General features: G+C 30.4%; 1 protein-coding gene across 1 annotated transcript in view; it reads right to left on the bottom strand.

Moving 5' to 3' along the window:
- Positions 1 to 27112, bottom strand: part of Ac76E (adenylate cyclase type 2 Ac76E) — a 226135-nt gene that overhangs the window by 34611 nt on the left and 164412 nt on the right. Inside the window, exons 7-8 of the mRNA XM_088262602.1 lie at positions 17274 to 17401; positions 1197 to 1355 (exon numbers count right to left, since the gene is read on the bottom strand). Coding sequence (XP_088118728.1) covers positions 1197 to 1355; positions 17274 to 17401 — 287 coding nt within the window. The remainder of the gene's footprint in view (positions 1 to 1196; positions 1356 to 17273; positions 17402 to 27112) is intronic.

The following is a 27112-nucleotide window of genomic DNA, read 5'->3' as shown; positions in this document are numbered from 1 at the left end:
CAATCTGTATTTGCTCACAATCTTCGCCTCTTCGACATTCATACATCTTCTTTTGCATACACGCCGATTATTCTTACTCTTGACTTGACCACATTCAAGTATTTGAAATACTTGATAATGCCAAGTTTTCCAAGGTCTTCTTTTGCTTGTATTGCCAACCATAGCATTGTTTAACTGTCCTTTCTTCACTCGATTCACATCCCTTAACCATTTCAACACTCCTTTCTTAATTTTATCGATAAGGCTTATCTCAGCCTTGCACTCTTTCCTTATATCACCATTCGAACATCTATAATACAACTTTTTTCCAAGGATATTTTAATTGTATTAAAACAAAAAAAAAATAGTAAAATTGGAATAATTATTATCTGATTGTTTATTACAATTCACCGACCCTTTTATTTATTATATTAAGTAGTAATAATATATTAATAATTTTGCTAACACATTTTTTGGTCTGCTAATTCGCATGCATTCCTACATGTATCGTGAAAAAAATGTCATGTTGAATTGGGTTTATAACATCAGTAAAAAATAAGCTAATCATAATTGATATTTACAGAGTTTACGACCTGTCATAGCCTTATTTAACCCTTTAGACGCGTAAATCTACTAAAGTCACCCGAATTTTTTTCTCTTTTGGACGCGCAAATCGACTTTAATCCATGGCTTTTAAAAGCCATGGACTAAAGTAAACAAATAAAAGAAAATAAAAGGAATTTTATTGAATACTTTATTTTTTGCTTTAAGCGTTCAAAGGGTTAAAATTCACATTACACACGTGTAACATTCACCATTCTATTCATGATTGACAACAACACTACTCAAATTTTGGAACTAGTATATATCCTTTAATGACACGTTCCATCACATTTTTTTAAAATAAACATAATATTTTTAAAATGGAGAAAAAACATTCAGCTTTTACCTAAAAAGATCTGTTGCACAGTAAAAAGTTCGATAAGTGGTTTGATATTTGTTTTTAGTACATTTCATTGTATTTTCAAACTTTAAAAACGATCTCCTGAAAAATCAAGTTTTTTTTTATTTATGAAGTTGTTGAAAGGAGTGAGCGATATATATTATGTATTGGGAATTAACATATCAAACTTGATAACAATAGATAAAAAATTGGAGGTGGGTGTTTATTATTTTTCACCATCGGGCTTTCATGCAAAGTTGGAAGTTGTCCTTACCCAGCGATCCCTCCGGACTCCATGTGGTTGGCGAGCGTGACGTCATCACTCCACACGTCGAACTGCCACTTGCGGAGTCCCAGCACGCCGCATAATACGTTCCCGGTGTGAATTCCGATTCTCATATCCACGTTGAAACCGGTCGCCTCTCGCACAAACCTGAAAAAATATTAACATATTTTATTCATCACTCCAAAAATTTAATAATGCCAAGTTTTCCTCGGTCTTCTTATTTTCCTTTTTCCAACTACATTTGCTAAAACATTTGTTTCACTGTTCTATCCCCACTCATTTCTTGCACATTTCCAATCCATCTCAGTACTATTTTCTTAATTTTATTGAAAATGGTTATCTCAGCCTTGCATTCTTTCCTCGTCACCTTTATCACCATTCGAACATCTATCATTCATCATTTTACCGCATATTGATCTGAGACATCGCATTTCAACTGCTTTTGGTCTACTTTCATCCTTCAATGCCACTTCCATATATATATATATATTTTTTTTTTTTAAACTCTTTATTCCAGCTTATAAGATAAGAATTGGTGCCAGAACTCCGTTTATACTGTCAGTATAGCATTCACTTTTAAGTTTTATTTGCTTTAACTGATTTTTATACTTCTCAAATATGTAGACAAAAACATCTACCTGTTCACACTCAGATTTATATACAACTTTTTCAAAAACTCGTTTGTGAAATATCCACTTAACGAATAATCCAAAAGGTTTATATATCATGTAGTAAAAATAAAATATTTCATCCTAGTAATCACTAGGAAGCATAATACAAAGTAAAACATAATAAATATAAGTCTTTTTCACTTTCATATATATTTAATATCACTCTGGACTAGTGCACGAAGCGCTGGACTAAACACCTTACCTTCATACGATCAACGATCAAGATAACACTGCGTCAATACGATACAGTACCCTATACGCCATTGAGTACGGATAAAGGTTACAAGAAGAATAATACAATATTAGAATGTTAAGTATTCGGTATTTTATATTTTAAAAGTTGGAAATCATTCGTTATATATTACGACAGTATAATAAGTAAATATTGTTTCAAAAATTGTGTTTATTTTAACCAAAGCGATAATCAAACTCGATATGACAAATATTTAGAGCGGGTAAAATAGTTATTAGATTATTTACTTAGTGAGTATTCCGGGGGTTCATAACACAATTTCCGGCTTTCAATATCCGTTGCCTTTGAGCCAATTATATGGCAAAACAAATTAAACCATTAACCAAATAGGATAGTTTTAAAAAATAATTATAATAGTGTGGTTTGTATTCGTTTGACCTTTATTCAAGAAATCTAACATTGTAATTTCATTACAAAGGTTTACGTCAGGTTACTAATTTACTTCCATAATGTATGAAATCTATATTCTTATCTTAACCTAATGGTGAATAATACCATTTTTCAAAATATGGTCTTATAAAGTGTGCTTTTTAGAGGTACACAAATTCAAATTTCTCACAGTAAATTGATGGTGACACCCGCCGTGTGGCATGTTGCGCCATCTTATTTAAACCACAGTCACATCAATGCCATTCAACTATGGTACGAAAAAGTCGGTAATCATGGTTATGTAGCACTCTCCATTGACCGTAACATTCTGGCCGGCATCGTCTTTTAAAAAATATGAACCAACGATTAAACCTGCCCATAAAGCACACCAAACAGTGACTTTTAATGAATGTAAGGGCGTCTCGACAAAGGCTTCTTGATTTTCTCCACACCATACTCGGCAATCCTGCATATTGACATAGCCATTTAACCAAAATAGTGCCTCATCGGTGAACAAAATTTTGCGTTGAAAACGAGGATCAAGCTGAATATTGTTTTCGGCTCATTCATCGAACCTACGACGCGCATAATGGTCATTCAGTCCGTACATGGTGAAATGGCAAAACGTACGCACTACAAATCAACTGTTAACTTTCAAATTGTCAATCTGTAGAAACAATTTTGCCAGTTTAAATACTAGACCTCAAAAATACCCTATTGTAATTTTCTTATATTTCATATAAAAACAATTTTAATAAAGTCAAGATGCCTTCTAAACGTTTGAAGTACACGCGTCCTTTGTTTTCCACCATTTCGTTTCAAGCATATTTCTCATATTGGCTATATCAAAGAGCAAGATAAGAGGGCATGTTGTATGTCGCTTTTTCGCTTCGTGCTTTTTATATAAATAAAATGAAACTGATGCGACGTCATATTTAAACTTGTCTTAAAAGACTTGTTATTTTCCATTTTATAATTGAAATGTAAAATCTTTGTTTTTATGTCACTATAAATGTTTTATTATAATTTAATTATAATGTCTACCAGTTTCGAAGAAATAATATACTCTAAATGTATTGTACACATGCAAAAGTGGACTTTTATTGGATTATTTAGAAGTATTAGAAATTAAAAAGGCAATTAAAAATATTTTACAACTTATAAATCCACATAAAAAGTTTTTTTTTGAAGTCCGTTATTTAATATGTTTCCAATTACTCAATATCTCTGATCGCTTTTCACGCAATACATATGATAAATGTATATATGAAATGAATTTGTATATTTGAATGTATCAATGTATTATGAAAAATAAATAAATAAATAAAACTTAAAAAAAAAAAAAAATCTACCCAAGCTCTTTTGCCTAGCGACCAAAATACTTTGAATTTAGTTTAGTAGATAGTGTTTTAGTATTATTCAGCTTCGAATTTTCACTCATGAATTACATGAAATTGTAGTTGCAGCTATACAACTTTAAGTTGAAGCCTAAGAAGGGCCATGATAAGCGGCGTTGCATAAGCCGTAGCTAAATTTCAGAATCACTTGGACGATAGATAATTCAAGAGTCCAACAAAAATTAAAGGGCAGGATAAAATCTTTTATCTGTATTTATTTAGATGTTTCTTTGACGAGACACTACTCATGCCTCTAGCGAGATAGCGAGAGTTTTTGCCTAGAGTTTTCATTCATGAATTACATGAAATTATAGTAACTTTAAACATAAAGAGTAAATCCACTCACAAGAAGGCATTGCTATAACTTAAAAAGTTAAAGCCTGAGTAGGGTCATTTTAAGCGGTGTTGCATATGTCGTAGCTGGATTTCAGAGTCACTTGAACGTTAGGTAAATCAAAAATTTGACCAGACACGTTTATGAGAAGGTTATAAACTCTAGGCATTCAATTAACTTAAGATATGCCATGGGCTGGTGCGATTTATATTTTTATGTAACAATTTGTAAATTAGTATAACATGCTAAATACGCGCTTCAATCAAAGTTGCATATGGTCAGCAGTTAATTTCTTAATTACGTGTGTAAAGTGATAACTTAAACCAGCCCATGACGGTTGTCAGCCCCGTAAATGCCCAGACTTCCATATTCTTATTCATCTTTGATGAGATGCCAAAAAATTTTGTTAGTTTCTTAGTTCAAATATTAGTTAATATGTGTTGCCAAACTCAATTACGCAGTCTTGTATATTTATATATTATGTTAATGTCAAAAAAAAAAAAACAAAGACAAAAAAGTAATTAAAAACAAAGTTTTTTTTATAAAGTTGTGCCGAAAACCATTCAAGAAAAATTTGTCAAATTATTCATCTTTACTTGTTTTTATTCAAGTATAAAATACATAAAAATGATAATTTACTCTTTTGAACAACATTAAATTTCGATTGCAATTATTCTCAAATGCCAGCCACCATCTTGCTTCTCTTAGCTGTGTGTATAGCCACGGGTCATAAAACAAAGTTTTCCACAAGAATTTACCAACTGATCTATTTTTTGGAACACATGTCTAACCCACATCACTCTTTGGGTAAATTATGTAGGAGCTGAAAACTAGAATTGGTTGAAGATATTATGTGTACAATCAAACTATCATGAATCAGAATATAAGAACAAAATCTGGAAAATATGTCAAACATAATATTGTATAATATTTTCGATGTAAAAATGCTCTTTTCTTGGATGTTTATAAACTTTATAAAATTAACTATAAGTATTTCAATGTTTTACAATTTAATACATAAACCCTGATGATGACAAGGTTCTTGTCGAAACCGGTTAGATATAGTGTTCCAATAAAAAGTGGTTAAAACAAAGTTGTTTTATTTTATAAAGTTTAAAAATGCTCACTTGAAACAATATATGTATGAAAGATTTCTTTTAATCATGCTTTTTCCTAAGAACGCATCATTTATTAATATACCTAAATATATATATTTTTTTAATTATTTTTCTCTTGGCTTAATTTTATATTTTAATATATTTCTTTTACTCCTATCTGCTCTTCATGGTGCATAGAGCACCGCCATATGTGTGAGTTTACTCGATTGTTAAATATATCGAGGCAAGGTGATCAGTTTGGATCTGAAAGGAATGGAATATGTATGAAGGGATACAGATAGCGGTCGTGAAGGACAGTATCGACTTATTTATTTTAATTTTATTTATGTTTATTGATTTATGTATACTTGTATAAAATAGATGTACATTGGCGGGCTGATTGCTTTGGGGCAATACCTTCTAAACAACTAATACATACTAGTAATATTTATCAAGGTTTTTACCGTATCTAGGTAGCTCTTTGAAATTATTGGGCAGAGAGTGATTGCACATATAATTGAAATGAAAAAAAATATGCATAGTAAAATTTTCTGACTATTGTACGGGAAAGAAAACAAAAAAAGAAAAGATAAAAATTAAAAGAAAAACAGAAATACTATATATTGGATGTTTATACAAATAAGCTTGTTTTCATTATTCAAAACATTTTTTTGTTGTAAAAAGTTTGTTAAATCCATTTATGGGGACAAAAAAGACTTACTACAATATACTCGAAATTTGTTTGAAAGTAATTTCTGTCCCCTGTTATTAAAAAATAGTGCAAGCTGAAAACTCGGCAAAATGCAATCACACTGAAAAAAATACACAAAGAGAAACAAGCGGTGAAAATTTAACTGAGGTAGATATACATTCATTTAAAACACGAAACGTTTTCATGAAACTCGGCTGAAAATTTTCGAATCGTGTTTATTTTTGGGCTTTAGTTTTAAGGATTGTATTTCATCGGGTGATTTTTGTGATAATTTAATGAAAAATTGAAGAAATGTTTTTTTGCTGATGGTTAGTGGCACATTATTTTTTTTTAAATAAAACTCAAAATTTGTTTGTAACTACATTTATTGTTCCTTTTTTCCAACATGTTTTGACAAGCACCTTATCACCTTATCCTTTTACTTTATTTATTTTCAAACCCTTATTCACATCTGATTGTGGATAGAGCACTGCATCATATAAACGCAGTGTTATATTGATCGTTAACACATGAAGGAAAGGTGATCAGCCATCCGCTTCAGGTACCAGTCCAGGGTAATATTGAATAAATACAAGAGTGAAATATCACTATTATTTATTTGACCCCCCCTCCACTCCCCCGCACAGTCCTCGTTCTGTTCTCTCGCTCACATTCGCCAGCTATTCTCTCGTTATCCATTCGCTCCACATATTCATACCACCTCAAAAAACTGTTCTTCAACTATACCTATATCTTGATTATTAATTATCCCTTGTGAAACATACATCAATAAATATCATGCAAATTTTTTATCGAATATCGGCCGTTCTGTTGGAAAACTTTTTCAATCCGTTAGCAAAATGAAACAGGTATACAGTATAAAAATAAAGGCATTAAAACATGGTAAAACATTCTCTATCTGTGAAATTGGGAAAGTTTTTGCTTATGCAGTTTTTACAGCGCGAGCAGACGCCGAACGCAAAACTTTTTAGATTATTGGGCTAACCATTCCGAAAACTAACGTATAAAGTTTGTACATTCTGTTCATTGTATATTGTATTGTATTATACTTGAGAAGGAACTTAACATTGTTTCATTAGGATTTTGACGAAACCCGAGAACAGAAATCTAGTTTCTCGGAGTTTGGTATTGTTTTAAAGTTTAATAAACGGGTGCTAAATGAAAAGTTTTATGAAATCCCTACTAATTACTTTGCTAAGCATTAATCTTTCATACAATTGCCAGAAAATTAGTTTGAAATGATTTTTTAGTAATTAAATACCATCAAATATTTGATATACAACGGAGTTCTGATTCTAATTCTAACGTATGGAAGCGAACCACGTAGAAGGCAAAAAAGGATGAAAGTAGTAGTGAATGAATCAAAATGCGATCTCTCAGACGAATGTGCAGAAAAAAATGATGTACGATAGATGTGCAAATGGTTATATAGGAAAGAATTCAAGGCTGAGATAGGCATAATCGATAAAAAAAAAGATGTGTCGAGATGGTTCGGACATGTGAAACCAATGAATAAAGAAAAAATAATAAAACAATTTTGAGGCGAATGTAGGTGGAAATAAGAGCAGAGTAAGGCCGAGGAAATCTTGGCAAAATCAAGTTTTTTTAAATACTTGAAAGTCTGGATAATCGGTGGGAATGCTGAGGAGACGCATGAATGGTGAAGAAGCTAAGAATATTTGCAAAGACTGAGTTGTGTGGCGTTCTAATTCTCTCTGCCAACCCCTGCGGAGAAGTGGCATAATGGTTATGAATTTAGTTTTATGTAAAAGGGTAGGGTTGAAAAATAATATAAAATAGCTGTAAAGACTGTAAATCTCGGGGTTGCATACCAATACTCGTATTACAGTTGCTTTTATCACTTTGACACTTCTAATTTATGCGGATTCATGGAGAAAAATCTAACATTCCTTTTTTTCATTGCCTGACTAAAATTATAAATAAAACACTTGTTTTGTACCACTTATTAATAAATTTAAAGTAGGTAATATATTTTTACTACTAGTTTCAAAAGCCTTTATAATTAAAGCGGTAAAAAGAAGTGTTTTATTTATAAATTAGTGAATGCCGAAATAATAAATAGCCCGAATAAAATTTTAACTTTAGCAAATTCATTGCTATGAAAATTACACAACCAAATAATTCTTAGAAAATTATCTTAGATGCTTAAAAACCCATTTCTATGGTATTTTGTTCATAAACGGATTAAAATTGATAAAGCATCAAAGAGATTTTCTCGTGATACTATCTGGATATATTTTACCGTATAAAATGTTTAAAATAAATGAAAAAGAATACATTCTTTGAACTTCAGTAAGTACTTCATTAATAAAGAAAGAAAATCATAAAAAAAAACATTTTGTAGCCAGAATAAAAGTAAAATAAAATTTATTTCCGACCAAGTGACGTCGAGAGTTATACCTCCTCCTTTTCTTTTTCATCTTCTTTCTTATAGATCCGAGGATATGTCTGTTCCATTATCCGTCTCTTGTCATGTACTCTTGACTACCAGCTGTCACCTGGAGATCCTCCAGGTAGTCTTATTCCGTCTGGGTTCTCTTGTAGAGCAATTCGAGCCAGTCTTTTTTCATGCATTCTATTGACATGGACATTTTAGAATCGTCTTCGCTGTCTTCCCCATCTGACTATATCCTCCGTACTACACATTTTCAGAATTTCCGTGAACTTTTTTCGGTCTCTTTGCGTGATTCCGGTTATGCACCTCAATATCATCCTATATGTGGGAATCTTTCTTACATATTTTTACTTAACTTCCAGAGACTTATCCGTTTTAACGAATTAGGAAGAAGAATCAAACATATTATACGGCGTTTGAAAATGACGCGGAATGCATCCAAATACGTGTCACAATAGATTTTTAGAAAAAGCGGTATTTATTAGTAAATAGGTAAAACTTAAATTAAAAATGGATAGATTTTACCACAAAGTAAATGCCGAATCAATTTATATAGCTTTTGACATAATCCTTATATTTGAATCTATATTGAAAGCTGTCCCACCGCATGCCCAGATCTGATACAGAATCTAGGCTTCCTAACAGATCTGCTCTTGCAAAGCAATTTTTTTTAACTGAGTAGCGAAATTTATTGAAAATGTGAAACAATATAAAATTGTATCCCGATTTCACTGTGAATTTACATTTAAAACCTTTAATATACTTGTATATTTGAGTCTAAAACTTGACGTGGTGAAACCACGTTTCTCCTCTAGCCTGGCAAAAATAATCAATTATCAATCGTTTAATTTAATTAGTCTTAGGTAATTTTTTTTTCTGTGCGCTCAAATATTTTTTATGGCTCCGACCTTTTATAATTTACCTGTCGTAAAACTAAAATGTATTTAAAAGGTTTGAATCATAAAAAAAACTGTCGCCAACCCGCTGGCCTGTAAAGGGATTATTTGCCGGCGGTTTTTATGATTATAGTAAAAGCATTTGTTTACGATATAGCGCAAATAAAATTATTGCTAATTGATGTCTAGACGTTGAAAATTTTGGGGGTGGATACAAGCGCACCGTCAGCCAATGAAAAATGGTTTCGAGGGCGTGATCTTCAAGGAGAGAAACTGAATATAACGGGAAGAAATCAGTGGGATCGCTCTCTTAGAAGCCAACAGTTGGAAGGATCAGTTGGGAGGAATCAGTCGTAAAAGGAAAGACCGACCAGTCGGACTGGTCGGAATAATTAGTTGGAAGGAAAAGTTGGTCGGAATCCGCATCCGGGAAATCAGTGGGATCGAGGAGTTGTAAGCAGCAGTCGGGAGAGATCAGGGGGATCGAGCAGTCGGGAGAAATCAGTTAGAAGGAGCATACCTACACCAGGTTTTAAGACTTAAGTGAGGAGAAGAGCGGGAGCTCTACGCAGGGAGAGAGAAGATAGAAAAAAAGGAGTTACTCATCCGGAGTATCAAAAGCAGACCCACGCCGGGTCATAAGCCTCAAATTAAGAGCTGAAGCTCTACTAGGAGAAGAAGAAGATAAGAAGCAAGAATCCTCGCACGGCGCCCCGTCATAAGAAGAACCTCATCCCAACATCCAACGGCGCAGCTTTTTCACAAAGGATCACGGCCACCTCATCATCACGGCGCATCTTTTCCACCAAAGGTTAGAATAAGTTTAATTTAAGATAGGGTTAATTAATTTTAAGCTAATTTAAGATAGCAATTTAAGATTAGTTTAAGTTAAAGTCACTTTCGTATAATTTTTATATTTTTAATTAAATCAATTTAAGTATATTTTTTGTGCTGAATTTTCTTTCATCTCCCTACCCCTCCTTCTAATATTCCCAAGGTATATCAGCTTGATAAGGTGGGCGACGTCAAACTTATAAGTGATTTCAGAAGTATCACATATTCTACATTTGATCAAGGCACTGGCTGCATCAATCCAATGCATTGCTTTGTGCGCTAGTATAAAATTAAAATTAGTAATAGTATTTAAAGTAGTAGTTAAATCAACAGTCGTATTATTAAATTCCGTAAATCTAAAACAAATGTAAACGTTTAACACTGTGTACAGATAAGTACCTACACTGAAAACAAATTTATTTTCCTGGAAATAAATTTCGCAAAGCTATAGGTACACTTTAGTAAATCCTGTGAAATTGTGTAACATGTTTATTGAAATGTTTCTCTCGAAGTGTTTTCGCTCTACGGGAATATTAAAGAGTATGAGAAACATCCCGGAGCTGTAACATTTTGTATATTTACGTTCAATTTACGACTCGTAGATCATAGCGATATTCATAGCGTAGTGATATATATTTACCTCAATCTGGTTTTTTAAATTCCACATTGGTGTTTGTCATATTCAAGTTAAAGGAAGTTTTATCCCTTGGAAATCAAAGTTTTACTCCAGAACAAAATTGAAATCTATTTTCAGTTAATAATTATGTTTACAAGATTTTGGGTGTGTTCAAATCCTTGTTCAACAAATCTGGGTTTCTCCAGTTAGTTATTTTTATATAGAGACATCTCAACATATATGAAATTTTGGATATTTACATCAAGTGACCACTTTATACATGTGTAACATTCACCATTCTACCCATGGTTGACAACCACATTGCTCTAATTTTTATAACTCGTGTATATACATGTATCAAATAATTCATTGTCGTTTCAGGTGTGAGTTCTCGGCAGCATCTGTGATTGATTTATAAGTTTTTTTTATTTATTTATTTAACAGAGACTCTTATTTTTTAAGTATGATGCAAGATCCTTCTTTAGGATTATTTCACATGCTGGGAGATGAAAATATAATTTGAATAAAGCTTATAATTTGATCAGTTCACAACATTTTAGACGTGTCCAAATCCTTTATTATAAATGTTATATTATATGTAACTACGCATAAAACATGATTATAGTTAGTATCTTTACATTATTACCATAAAGTTTTTTTTAATTTATATTAGAGTCATTAGTTTGATGAACTTCTAGAAATTGCCTGTTTTGAATTATACCAAGCGTTTACCAATAACTTGTTGACTTTACTTTAACCACGCTAGAGACTGGAAGTTCAGTTCAATTTTGTAAATAGCAAAGTATATTTTCCTAGTTTCAGAACTAAAGTCAATGCGCAAAGGAGCTTAACTTTACTGCACTATATCGGGCAAGTTTGAAATTTTCTATGACCACATAGAATAAAAATGTTCAACTGAATTTCCCCTATGGATAAAAGCTTCTGATAACATCGGACATAACTGTCATTAAAGGAGAGGTTTTAAAACATTTTACTTTTGTTCTCTTGTAAATATTACACAAAGGTTATTTAAAAATTGCTTTGGCATTGAAAGGAAGAGATGATTCATTAATTAATTAATTAAACCCTTATAGGCACCCCAATGGTGCATAGGGCACTGCGTTATATAAACGCAGTGTTATCTTGATCGTTTACACATGAAGAAAAGGTGATCAGCCCTCCGATTCAGGCACCAGTCCAGGGTAATATTGAATATATGTAACAGTGAAAAAATCACTTATATTTATTTTACCCCCCTTGGGAATCGAGCCCGGGACCTCCAGAACGGTAGCCGAGCATGCTGGCCATTACACTACGGAGGCGGACAATAACTAATAATATTGTATATTATGCATGTCTCAAGAGAGATGAGGTATTTTTATGACAATGTCATATCTTTATACTTTATATGAATGTGACACGCAAGACTAATAAACTAGCCTCCGTGTAATTAACGATCATGTTTTTTTTGGTTCAGTTTTTTAATAATACTTTTATTGTTCCTTCATTTGACACTGTTGGCATGTTTTGAGATTAGCACCCTAGAAAGCTAAATAAGTTTTATAATAATTTACGAAAACAATCCATGAAAAATAAATACATATTTTGTACGATTTTTTAATCGCAATCAATACATAAGATCATGACAATTATTAAACTTCCAATAATAAATAACAAAATATATTATTTGGTTAAATAATTGCTTAAGTAAACTATTCAATTATTTCAACGTAAAGGACACATCCTGTGGGTCAAAAGTAGAACTTCTGCACCATTTAACCTCAAGATTTCCCACATACAGATATGTAGGTAAGAACGAATGTATATATGACTCACCAGAAGGCAGTGAAGGGAAACCTTCCGAATGGTAAGATAAGGGAAGACTTATGTCTCGCTGTGGAAGACTAACTAAAACTATAGTTTACCTAATTTAATTCATATTCCTTACACGTTACTACAGCATTTAACTAAATTCACAATAGGTAACTTGACAAAATATTATTGATAACAACATTATGAGTGTATCCGAATACTTGTACGCAAATCTGGATTATCATAAATTACAGGAGTTATTTATCATATTATTTTTTGACATCTCAACATAGATGAAGAATAATATGGAATGGGCATTTACGGAGTTACGACCGTCATAGGCTATAATAAATATAATAAAAAAATATCTGGTCGAATTTCAAGCTAAAATAATTAAATGAAAAGGATAGTTTCTGTCGTTTCTCATATTTGTGATTATAATCCAGGATTCGGACCTCACATATAAATTAAAGAGTTTCTGCTCAATAAAAAGCTTCTTTCATCTTACCAATAGATGTCTCTAGTGAAGTTCTAGTGATTTAAGTACAATATTTCGATGTTTTATATATATATATATATATATATATATATATATATATATATATATATATATATATATATATATATATATATATATATATATATATATATATATATATATATATATATATATATATATATATATATATATATATATATATATATATATATATATATATATATATATATATATATATATATATATATATATATATATATATATATATATATATATATATATATATATATATATATATATATATATATATATATATATATATATATATATGTATATATATATATATATATATATATATATATATATATATATATATATATATATATATATATATATATATATATATATATATATATATATATACATATATATATATATATATATATATATATATATATATATACATATATATATATATATATATATATATATATATATATATATATTTATATATAAATATATATATATATATGTATATATATATATATTTCTATATATATATATATATATATATATAGAAATATATAGTTCTATATATATATATATATATATATATATATAGAACTTCCAAGAATTTGAGTAGTGTGGTTATAAATCACGGATAGAATTTATTTATTCAGATACTAGTTTATTCACCGTAAAGGCGATATATAAAACTTCATAGGTATATCAAACTTCATAGGTACCGTAAAGTGGGTATACATTGCACCAAAATACTGCATTTTTTCAAAAAATTGTCTATTCAGATCAGGTTTTTTACTTTTTCTAAGGTTTCAACTACTGCAATGTAATAACACATATACCTGTAACATGTCTGATACGTTTTTAAATTTTTATCTATTTTGCCTGTATTTTTTTTTTATATTTATATTTTGGTGCAAAGTATCCCGGGGTAAAGTACAACTTTGCACCATGATATTTTCTCTACACTTTTCGTACTAGAATCCAAATTTATGCAAAGTAAAGGCTATCCTACAAGTTTTGTTGCACCTTATGAAGGGTTTTGGCTCACAGTTCACTAAATGCAGATTATAATATTGTATAATTATGGAAAAATAAGACACTTGATAGTTTTTTTTTTTGAAATATTGAAAAATCTAACAAAAATGTTTTTTTTTTCAATACTGAAGGTTTAAAATTATATAAAATAAAAGGTGGATATTAAAACATATCGTACTACATAGGTAATAGGAATTAAAATTAAATTAGGTCTAAATATGGTCAAGTTCCGGGACGGTAAAGAAACCTCTTTTGGATTGCATTTTCGGTTCTTTTATGGAACCCGCTACATCCTTCCAAGAATATTGAAGAAAGTCATCCTTCATCGGCCACTTCCACGATTTGAGACTCTCCTGCATGGATTTAACAGCTCTGTCTTTCTTTATTTCCAAAATCTGTCCCGGAAATATTTCTCCTTCATAATGAAATTCGACATATTCTCCCACCTTCTTTTTTACTGGTCCTAATGAAACGGAAGAACAAATACGATAACTGGTTTCAGTCATCGTTTTTGTTCTTCTCCCTCTTCCTCAAAGCTTCCGTGTGAACTATAATCAGTTAATGCTAGATATGCTGGAAGTTTTGATGCGGAAGGTGGGATCATTGATGTAGTTGGTTCAGGTAGCATTTGTGTCTCGTCAACGTTCATTTCGACATTTGGATCGTGAGCAATGCTCTTACCTGGTTCTATCGGTATCGTTTTCCTGCGTTTTAAGACTGAATTCTTTGGGTTGAATCTGTTTTCTTCCAAAAACTGTTGAAAACTCTGGCGCACGTCATCGTCATACGCTTTTAATGGCAACCGATTAAGCGACTGACTAGTTTTAGCAACAGTCAAGGTTTTATGTCTTTGCAAAAATGATCTTATCCATTCAGAGCTTGGTACGTTGTTCTTTAATATTCGTATTTTTCTGCCAAATCTATCCAAATAGGGTATTAGAATGTAGCGAATGTTAAAAACACTCACTGGAAAACCGTACTCACTCATGTCTACTATGCAGTTTACGAAGGATTGCTCTTCGCCCTTGTCACATATCGGAGGTTTTCCCACAGGTTTTGTGTGCTGATCTTTGAGCTTATAGTTAATCGTCCTTCTGGGGATTTTGAAAATTTCTTCAGCCTTTCTTTGACTGATTGTACCATTTCGAATGGCCTCCAAACACTGCTCCACTCTCTTTGGTGTAAAATCGCAGTATCGTCTGGCTTAAGGCCGCTGTTTGTGTGTTCTTGACATTTTTGAAAAAAATATACCACCAGGAATTAAGTAAGTACACAAAACCTATAGATATTTAGCAAACATGTCAAATTGTATTAGCCGTTTTAAGACTTTTCATCAAATTAATCAACTGTGGCTTTTTGTGGATACTTTGCACTTGGTGCAATGTTACCCCAAAAGTGGTCAATACAAGTCAGTTCTTAAAAAAAAAATATTTTTACATAAACTTGACAACGTAACTAAAAAATACAGCATTTGAGAAAAGCAGGGCCTATCTACCTACGATTTAGAGACCACTCACTTGTTGTAACTAGTTTCAGTATACTGATTCCACTGGATTTTTTCGGACACAATTTTCAGACAGAAAACTTTCTTTACGTTCGGACAGGAAAAACGCATTGAAGCAATAGCGACCGACTGTTACTTCCGTAAACTAAAAAGTAGATTGAAGTGCCATCTATCAGAAACAATAGAAAGTAGAATGAAAAATGACATGTATCAGAGATGACCAGCTCTACAATTTCTTTACAGAAGGTGGTGCAAAGTATCACCCATGGTGCAAAGTATACCCACTTTACGGTATATATATATATATGTATATATATATATATATATATATATATATATATATATATATATATATATATATATACATATATATATATATATATATATATATATATATATAAATATATATATATATATATATATATATATATATATATAGAACTTCCAAGAATTTGAGTACTGTGGTTATAAATCACGGATAGAATTGGTGAATGTTACACGTGTGTAAAGTGATCACTTAAACCAGCCTATGACGGTAGTAAGCTCCGTCAATGCCCAGACTTCCATATTCTTCTTCATATATATTGAGATGTCAAAAAAGTATATTTTTGATAAAATCATTATTTTTTTATAATTATTATTATTTATTCAGATACTAGTTTATTCACCGTAAAGGCGATATATAAAACTTCATAGGTATATCAAACTGAGTTTTTGGGGAATGAAATAAAATTTATTATTAATTTTATCAGACCCTAAATTATTCACCCTAAGGATGGTGATATTAATAATAATTATAAAAATTAAGTTATATGGTTTTAAATCATGGATTAAAGTTACATACTGCATAAAGTGATCCCTAGATTCAGAAAATGAATGATCGTAAGCCTTATAAATATCCAGACTTCCACATTCCCATATTCTTCGTCTTGAAATATCAATAAATTCTAAGGAAGTAATAATAGAATGAAGAATTCGAGTCCTGGAATCTAAGAGCTGAAATTCCGACGTTGCAGCATCACAAACTCGCTCAAGCTATAATACCTGCTTATTGATGTTTATACTACTCCTTGAGTAATAAAACCAGCTTTATTTACATTTGAGGTAATTGGTTTTAGGGTGTAATTTATTTAATTTATTTATATATATATATATATATATATATATATATATATATATATATATATATATATAATATTTGCCTTTAAAAAAATACATATACAATATATATATATATATATATATAAATTGTATATGTATTTTTTTAAAGGCGTCTCAAATTAATGTGAAACATAAATAGTTCTTCCCTTTTTTATGAAAGAATATGGAAGTCTGAGTGTCCCAGGGTTTACGACCTGGCATTTGACTGGCTTAAGCGGTTACTTTATACACTTGTGTAACGTTCACCATTCTGCTCATTACTGAACGAGATGCCCAGACTTCCATCAAGCTGAGACACCTTTAAAATTGACATCTCATCAGTAGGGTGAATAATCCAGTGTCCGATATAATAAATACCTTTAATATATAGTTATATTTTGATTTATTTGTGTACCATTTGGTAAAAATAATGGCTGAAATGACTTTGAAACTCACCGAATTGCTTCAATCATTTGCAGACCCATATTAACACAGTTGTAGGCGTGATTTGGTCTGGAAACTGGTAGGCCGGATACGCAGTAATAACAATCTCCCAGGATTTTTATCCTCATGCACTGGTTATCCTGTAAACAACAAAATAAAATGAAACATTAATTATCTGTATGAGAAATCTACACACAACGCCTCAGGTCTAGTACTGGCCCCCACAGCTTATCCTGGCAATAAATTTTCAACATTTTTTCTCATACCTCATCTACGCAGTCCTAATAAATTTAAATTGTCTCCATATTGTAAGAAACAAATACGATTTTTAAATCGATAGATTTACTGCTTTAGATAACATGGATTTAAAACTGGTTTAAAAATGTCAATATCGTTATGAACAAATATTTAGAAGTAATTATCTACATAACGTATATTTATGGATTTTATAATTTTAAATTCAGTGGAATATTTTTATGAAAAATAACTGTCAATGAAATATAATTTATTTTAGAAAACATTATTTTTCATATATATGGCGAGAAAAATATACATATCATATAAAATAAATAAAAATAATAAAAATAACAAATACATAATACATATTTATACAAAACGTTTTATCCTTTGGTAATTTTACGAGTTTCAATATATTTAGTTTTTTTAGTGTACAAATTCACATTTCAAATTTCGGTGTCGACAGCCAATCGCCTTTTTTCCAAGCAGACATTTTTTATATGATCATGAGTTTTTTCTCTTAAGTTTTTTCAGCATTTAAAATTCCCAGGAATTAATCATCTCATTTCTGAGTACCGGTTCAGATTTAAGTCAATTTTTTTTAAAAACTGTATTTTTCCTTCACATCCCTGAAAAATTACACAGGTAGCAAGGAAGTTAACGAAATTTAGACATTTCGAATTTTCCGTCCTTCGGGCGAGACGACAAATTGGTGTTTTAAGAATTCTTTATTTAGTTTTAAATGAAATAATTGAGTAAAAAGTCGTACTTACGGTTCATATTTTGTACGAATAAACACAGGTATTCATTAAACGAAGAGTCCCTACATTCAACATTTAAGGTATTTTTATTTTATCAATTTCAGTTCAATGTTTGCAAAGACAGAGTGGTGTGGCGTTCTATTCTCTCTGCATACCCCTGCGGGGAAGCGGAGTGATTGTTAGTTAGTTAGTTAGTTCAAATGAATATAAACATCACTTTCAAACAAATATTTAAAATTCACTCACTAATATCTTCCGCACTTATATCAAATACTAGTGCAAGTATGTCAATATAATCCAGAATTCGGACCTCACGTACAAATGAAAGAGTTTCTGCTTACTAAAAGCTTTCCTCATCCCAGCATAGATGTCTCTATGAACAGTCACACACTGTGTTTCATGTTTGATCAATATATCTAGAAGTTTCAAGAATTTGAGTAGTATGGTTGTCAATCATGGGTAGAATTGGTGAATGTTACACGTGTGTAAAGTGATCACTTAAACTACCCTATGACGGTCAGAAGCCCTGTAAATGCCCAGATATCCATGTTTTTTTCATCTTTGTTGATATGTCAAAAATAATGTAGCATACTAATAAATAATAAAATAAAAACCCTTATCCGCACCAAATGGTGCATAGGGCACTGCTTCATATAAACGCAGTGTTATCTTGATCGTTTACACATGAAGGAAAGGTGATCAGCCCTCCGCTTCAGGTACCAGTTCAGGGTAATATTAAATAAATATTATAGCGAAAAAATCACTTATATTTATTTACCCCCCCTGGGAATCGAACCTAGGACCTCCAGAACGGTAGCCAAGCGTGTTGACCATTGCACTACGAAGGCGGACAAATTTAATATAATATAATAAACAATATAATATAATATAATAAAATATAATACAATATTATAAAAATATAATATAATATAATATATTATATAATGTATATAAAATACTAGTGCAGTAATATAATACTATCCACATTATGAGCCCATTTTTCCGGCCGCTGACAAACCTCTGGCAGTTCACTGATGTGTTGAAATGCCTAGGGATAATCTGTCTCCACATTTAATATAAAAATATTTTACTTTATTTGTGAATTTCACAGACTGAAACAGAATTCAATTCTGCTTATTCTTATTTGAAACCATCTGGAATCGAAATCCCAGATGCCCTCAAATTATTTATTTCCAATTTTTTTTTTTTTTCTATTTTACTGATGTTTTTACAAATAAAGAGCTAAATTATAAAGTTTGTTAAAATCGTAAATTTTTTGACGTGCGTAATATTGTAAAAATATTATTGTAGCAATTTTTTCTAAAGGTTAAGTCGTACGAATTTTGTGAAAACTGTTGCCTCCTTCTCTTTTGACCTGGCTTCAATCCCCGACTGAGGATATAGTATTTATTTACAACATTTTGAGTGTGTCCAAATACTTGTTTACAAAATCTGGATTATCTCCAATTACATGAGTTATTTTCATATTATTTTTTTGACATCTCATCAATGATGAAGAAGAATATGGAAGTCTGGGCATTTACCGTTCTGACGACCGTCATAGGCTGGTTTAAGTGATCACTTTACACACGTGTAACATTCACCAATTCTACCCATTGTTGACAACCACACTACTCAAATTCTTAAAAGTTCTAAATATATGAACCAATTTAGAAACCTTGTTCTTGAATCACTAGAACTTCACTAGAGACATCTATTGGTGAGATGTAAAGAAGCTTTTTACTAAGCAGAAACTCTTAAATTAGTATGTGAGGTCCGAATCCTGGATTATAATCACACACACATGAGAAACGCCAGAAAATACCATTTTCATTTTTATTATTTAAGCTTATAATTTGACCAGATAATTTATTTACAACATTTATGTTGTAAGTTATTCAACTATCTATTAATTTATGAAACGGTTTTTACGTATACCCATCTTATAACAATGACAAACTTTATGTTTAAAACATAATGGCTCGCCACTGATGAATAAAATCTAAAATGATCGTAAATTGTAACCCGCTGTATGTTTTGACAAATAAAATAAAATATTTTCCTTACAACTCACTATTATTTAATGGTTCTGAGTTCTAAAAAAGAAACTTAACGGATTTGTTACTCAGTTATGTATATTGTTTTATTTATTTTCAACTAGCTGTACCTAGTCACGCGTTGCTGTAGCTCAATCTAGTTAATTAGAAATGAAAAAAAACTAATTTTCAACATGTTTAATTTCACAATGCTTGTAGATATACAATATTTCGTAATATTATGACCTACATAAGCAACAATTAGTTTAATATTACGTGTATTGCTGTTACGTTCAACGTTCAACAAATGGCACTGCCATGAATTGTTGGGTCAAACACACAGAATGTTTGATAATGTCCTAAAAAGACTAAACGCGTCTCGTATTAATATATACATAAATAATTGTAGAATTCAATCCAACAAACCTTGTTTTATTTTGGATATATTACCCAAAAATTCAATATGGAGTTCTAACAACTGTCTGCAGTTACAATAAATAAATAAGCTTTTTTTCAATTAACAAAAAAATCATGAAAAGTGTGACTAATTTTAGGAGAGTTAACATATCGTCCCAACGAACATTTATATTTTATTGTTGAATTCGGTTTTTAAACTTATTTTTTCTTTGGATTGAAAATTTCGCATACGGTCTTTTCCATTTCTATCGAAAACCTTCCAAAAACTCTTCACACAATATATTCTCGAAGCGTGTGTTTCATTTTAAAATATAATTCATAGCTTTCTCACGTTCGCCTTTCGCGAAAAAATATTCTAACAATGAAAAACATTATTGATTTTTTTGAGCTCTATACAAAACATGAATAAAAAAGGGCTATCGAAAATACGTACATAAATATTCGAAAGAAGAAAGAAATATTGAGCTCAAAGATTTGGTTTTTCCAAGTAAACCCCATGTAAAGGCTTTCTTTTTGTATTTTTTTTTCAAATAAAATCGAGCACATTATTTATTATAATTTTTAAAATAAGTTGTAATCTTAGTTTAATTATGTTTATTTTGATGTCGAAAGAATTACCTTCTACAAATACCATACTTATTTCTATTTGGCAGTGTTGTGATTATTAAGGCCCAGCATACGTTCATTTGTTAAGTCTCATTCATTCCACCGGAGACCACCGGAGAGGTCATATGTCTCTTCACGTCCGATTTTTTTAAAGAAAAAAAAATACTTTTTTAACTCTTTACCTTTTGTTATTTAACTCTTTTGTTTTCAAAACTATATAAATATTTCGAAGAAAAATTTATGTTTTGCAAAATACAAAAAGGTGATTTAGGAAAAAATCAATTGCGTAAAATATTACCTGGATTTAGAAAAAATTATGTTGCGGTTTAACGAATGCTGGGCCCCTAGATTTGTGGTGAACATAATGATTTTTGATTATTTATAAACTTAAAAAAAATTCAAAAATATCAAATTTATTTAATCAATTTATTGTTAAGGCATTCACTTTGTGGTAAGACATGATTAATCTGTAAATGAAAACGCTTGTTTTCATTTACAATTTTATTTGAAACTAGTTGTTTAAATTAAAATTACTCAAGAGGTAAAAAAACTGTTTTATTTATGTACAATTTAATTAAACAACATTGCCATTGACCACTTTGATGAATTCAATTCCCAATACTAAAGTATTGAGAATTTTAGTAATTTATCGAATATTCCGATGTAACTTAAGTAAAAATTCCTACCGGCCTTTCCTGTTTTACATTCTACATAAATCTAAAATACCACAAATAATTTTGACGAAAGATTACACGCCATTATTTAACTTAGAACACGATGAAATCAAAATCTTTCACCTTTATGAACTTTGTAAGTTTTCAGTAAAAAAGAAGGATTGGAACGAAAAGTTATCAAAGAGTACCCAAAAGTATCATTTTATATATATATATATATATATATATATATATATATATATATATATATATATATATATATATATATATATATATATATATATATATATATATATATATATATATATTAAATATATATATATATATATATATATATATATATATATATATATATATATATATATATATATATATATATATATATATATATATATATATATATATATATATATATATATATATATATATATATATATATATATATATATATATATATATATATATATATATATATATATATATATATATATATATATATTTATATATATATATATATAAATATTGCCATAACGTATTATTATTTATTTTAATAAAAACCTAATTTATGGTACTTTCGTTATGAGGGTATTATCAAACTTTGGCTTGATTGATATTAATTAAAAGTTATCATTGTCATTAAAAATTCTTTGATGCATAATATTTCAAATATTTGAAAACGTATAATATACGTGGAAAAGTTTTTAATTTAACATGGGTAAAAACATAGATATTCATGAACTAGGAGTAGTGTGTTTTATTTTTACAAAGTTTAAAAAGGGTTCTTCTTTATTCTAAAAACATTTTAAATTTAATTTTGTCCGCCTCCGTGGTGTAATGGTTAGCGTGTTTAGCTAACGTAATGGATGTCCTGAGTTCAATTCCCAGATATAAATATAATAAATATTAGTGACTTTACACATAGTAAATATTAGTGATTTTACACACACTCTTACATACATAGTGATTTTACTAAAATTTATTAAAATAATCTTTCATGTAGGTAACATTCAAGATAACACGGCGTCAATACGATGCAGTGCCCTATGCACCAATGGGTGCGAATAAGGGTGAATAGCTGTTTTACAACTTTGTTAAAATAAAGCACAAAGTATTATTTTTTTGATATCTCTATATTTACCAATGCTTTTTAATTTTAATTCTTGTAATAAATCATAATCGACATATTACATCTACCAATTTCAAAAAATAAACTTTGTGATGTACATAACTGTATGCATTTTCCCATTATTTTAATTAAATTAAACATATGTTTACATTTTATAATATAAAGTTCATGGATGTTATTTGCAGTCGTTCGCTGTTTCAAACACAGTTGCTGAAGTATGACTTAGGAGTAAATTGTCTCTCTCTTCTCCCGACTGGATGTATAATATACACCAGTACCTTTGTACATAATTTACGTTCTATGTTTTACTAGCTAGCAGCAACGCAAGGGCGTCCTAAAGCTGACTAAAACTAAATACGGGTCTGGCCTCGCAACCAACAACTATTGCTCATTAAATTGCTAACCATTTCGCTACTGTTTGCATTATTATATAAACCGTGTAATTTTTGCATTATTATATAAAATTATTGTATAAAACATTCACATTATTGTATAAAACGCGTAAAAATATATTATCGTAAAAATATATAAACGAGTATATCGAAGTCTTGGTTTAAAACCTTATGTATGAAAGTAAAGCATGGAGTTTGCAAGAGAAGGATGAAAGAATACTGAATACGCTGAAAATGCGATCTCTCAGAAGATTGTGTGGAAAAATCTTTTTAAATGTTTATATTAACAATTTTAATCCAATTAAATATGTATCGCCTACTTAAAAATCCGCCTGATCCAATTTTATTATATTTTGAGATTTTAAAATAAATATTATATTCTTATGCCAATTGTGGGTTTTATTGTTTAAACTGTTCATATACTTGAAAACCTGCTAAAAACCGCGTTTTAATTTAAATTCTTCAAAATGGAACTTGCCTTCTGACACATATCGGTCAATCAGAGAGCGGGGATTGGTAAAAAAATAAGATGACGTCACTATCGGTTTGTGTCTCCTGTTTTTTTTTTAATGGCGAAAAAATCTCTTTTTCATAATATTTTATCTAAAGATAGACAAATCTTTTAAACATTAATGTTACCCGGAGAATTTTGCATTTTTTGGAAAATCGACTTACATGGATCGGGCGGATTTTGAAAGTAGGCGACACATATATTTTTATATCTATTGTATTCTTTCCGGTACCCTTTATTATAACCAAAATTAAAATGTTAACCCACACACAAGCCATGCCCGTGTGGGATCTTTTTTTATATTAATATAATACAATATTTTAGTACCTATAATTATATTTCACTCAAATATTTTTACTCATACTATGTATACTACATTATGATTATATTTATGAGAGTTGAGAATGAAATTTAATTAAATCCCAGTCACAATTTTCGGGTTTATTGTGGCTTTCCACCACTCCATCAGAAGGAAGGCTGTAAAATAAATATTCACGCATAGTAGTAGATCAATATATATTTTGTATAATTAGATAAAAGTTCGTGTATAAAATTGAAAACATCGATGAATAGAACAAATTCAGTAATAAAATTTTAGCAGGTTTATAATTTTACAGTCCGCCTCCGTGGTGCAATGATTAGCGTGTATAACTACCGTGCTGGAGGTCCCGGGCTCGATTCCCAGTGGGGGTTGAAAATAAATATTAATTATTTTTCACTCTAATATTTGTTTAATATTACCCTGGACTGGTACCTGAAGCTGAAGACTGATCATCTTCCCTTCATGTTTTAACGGTCAAGATAACACTGGTTTTTATATAATGCAATTCCCTATGCACCATTGAGGTGCGGATAAGGGTTTGAATGAATAATTATAATACATTGTAAAATGAAAAAAAAGTGGTTTAACTGATGCGATACCCTTTGTCTGGCTGTAGGTGGAGTAAAGAATTCGATTAAATAGGTAAGAAAAAGAACAAGAAACTGGCATCAAAGATGTCTCAACCTGTCATGAAACATGCATCATTCTTCCCTTTTGGACGTCTGAGCATTGCAGGGCTTACGAACTGGCATTTGGCTGGCATAAGCGATCATTTTATACACTCGTGTAACGTTCACCATTCTGCCCATTATTGAACACCCATATTGCATTAATTATTGAAACCTGTATATTTATTTCTTTCTTTAAACTTCATATACAGAAAAGAAAAAAAGGCAATATCTTCCAACCAACCAAAAACAGACGAGTGATATTGGTCAAAACTTTTGATATCTTATGTAGCTGTTTGCAATCAGAGGGTAGATATTACGTGAATATATTTTTTTTACATTTAATTATATATGCAATTGTCTTAGATCCTTTTGCATACCGGAAAGGTTTTTGATACATTCGTGAAGTGTGGCCCTTCGTTTCGCCATCAGTTGAGCGATTGGTATCGGAATCATATCAAGTTGAGATTTGATCCTTTAAAATTGACATCTCATCCGTAGGGTGCGTATTCCACCATCCGATATATGTAATAATAATATTTATATTATTATTGAATTACATGATAAATATTTAATGTATTTCAAGTCTTAAAGGGTTAATACCAGAGTTGCACTGAAACTAGAAGCGCAGGACGATTTACGCCACCTGCATGGACCATTCATCTTAAATAGGGTACATACCTGCAACCTGAATAGTAAACTTGAGAAAACATTCGAGGAGATGAGAAATCCAACAATGTCGTATTATTTATCGAAATTATAAAAAATTGCCGAGTTGCCATTTATAATATTTTGTGCGATATTTATGATAAGTGCAACTTATTTTGAACGTAACCATTTCTTAAAATTCAAAATCCTTGAAGAATTATAAGCTCCGCACTTGTAAAAAGATGTTTGTACGAGTACGGATATGCAACCCCAACTGACTTAGCGATCATCGCTTTTCTCAGTTCCCTTTTCATGATACCTCGTCCATTTCCTTTCTTATACTGTTCTGGACACTGAGCTCTTATATCCCATAAAATATATACCACACCTCAAATCCGAGAATTCGGAGAGTATGACTAATCACCTTGCCTTTGTATAACTAATAATCAATGTAACACCGCGTCAATCCGATGCGGTCTGTGTTTTATATCATTGGGTGCGAATAGGGGCCAGAAGCAGACCTCAGACGAATGTGTGACAAAACGATGTTTGATAGATGTTCTGATAAATAGATGCAAGGCTGAGATAAGCACTATCGATAAAATTAATAAAGGTGTGTTGAGATGGTTTGGATATGTGGAACGTATGAGTGAGGAAAAAACGGTTAAACAAATTTATGAAGCGAATGTAGTTGGAAAAAGAAGCATAGGAAGATCGAGGAAAACTTGGCGCAATCAAGTATGTCAAATACTTGAAAGCGGCCGGGTCAGGAGTCGTAGTAATCGTCGGGTATGTATGAGGTGATGCATGAATGTGGAAGAGGCGAAGAATGTTTGCAAAGACAGAGTGGTGTGGCATTCGATTCTCTCTGCCCACCCCTGCGGGAAAGTGGCGTGATGGTTAGTTAAGTTAACGTTTTTTTTTATTAAAAATGAGAAATATTTTTGTTCTTATTTTATACACACATATTTCAATAACATGTTTTCCTTATAGGCCTAAGTGGACCGTTATTAAGAATAGGAACAAGTTGTGGTAGCTCTGCTGTGGAACTCCGAGATTTTTATGATTTTTGTGATTTTTTTATTGTTTATCGTTATTATATTTGAATGGAATTATTGACATTATAGGGAAGGTTTAGTTATCATCATTTTTATATTTTTTTTTACAAAATCCTTTTTTAATTAATACAAAATAGTTGGTAAATATACAAAACATTTCAAATATAACGTTTCTACCTCTCTAATAAAGTAGATACTTGTGTTTAGAGAGGGAGTTCGTTTTACAATTATTATTTTTTTTATAAACAAAGTAGATTAAACAAAGTAAATTAAAATTAAAATTAAAATAAACAAAGTAAATACGATTTATCATATTGTAAAAAAACTTTCATTTTTTAAAGAATTTCTTAAGTTTTTAAGATTTTCATTTTGAGCTGTTTTTTTTCTAATGGTTT

This window comes from Brachycentrus maculatus, unplaced genomic scaffold, assembly GCF_059751285.1.
Source record: "Brachycentrus maculatus isolate JH-2025_06_01 unplaced genomic scaffold, ASM5975128v1 h1tg000011l, whole genome shotgun sequence".
NCBI lineage: Eukaryota > Metazoa > Arthropoda > Insecta > Trichoptera > Brachycentridae > Brachycentrus > Brachycentrus maculatus.
Note: the sequence above shows the minus strand (reverse complement) of the source record. Positions and strands in the feature narration are given on the sequence as shown.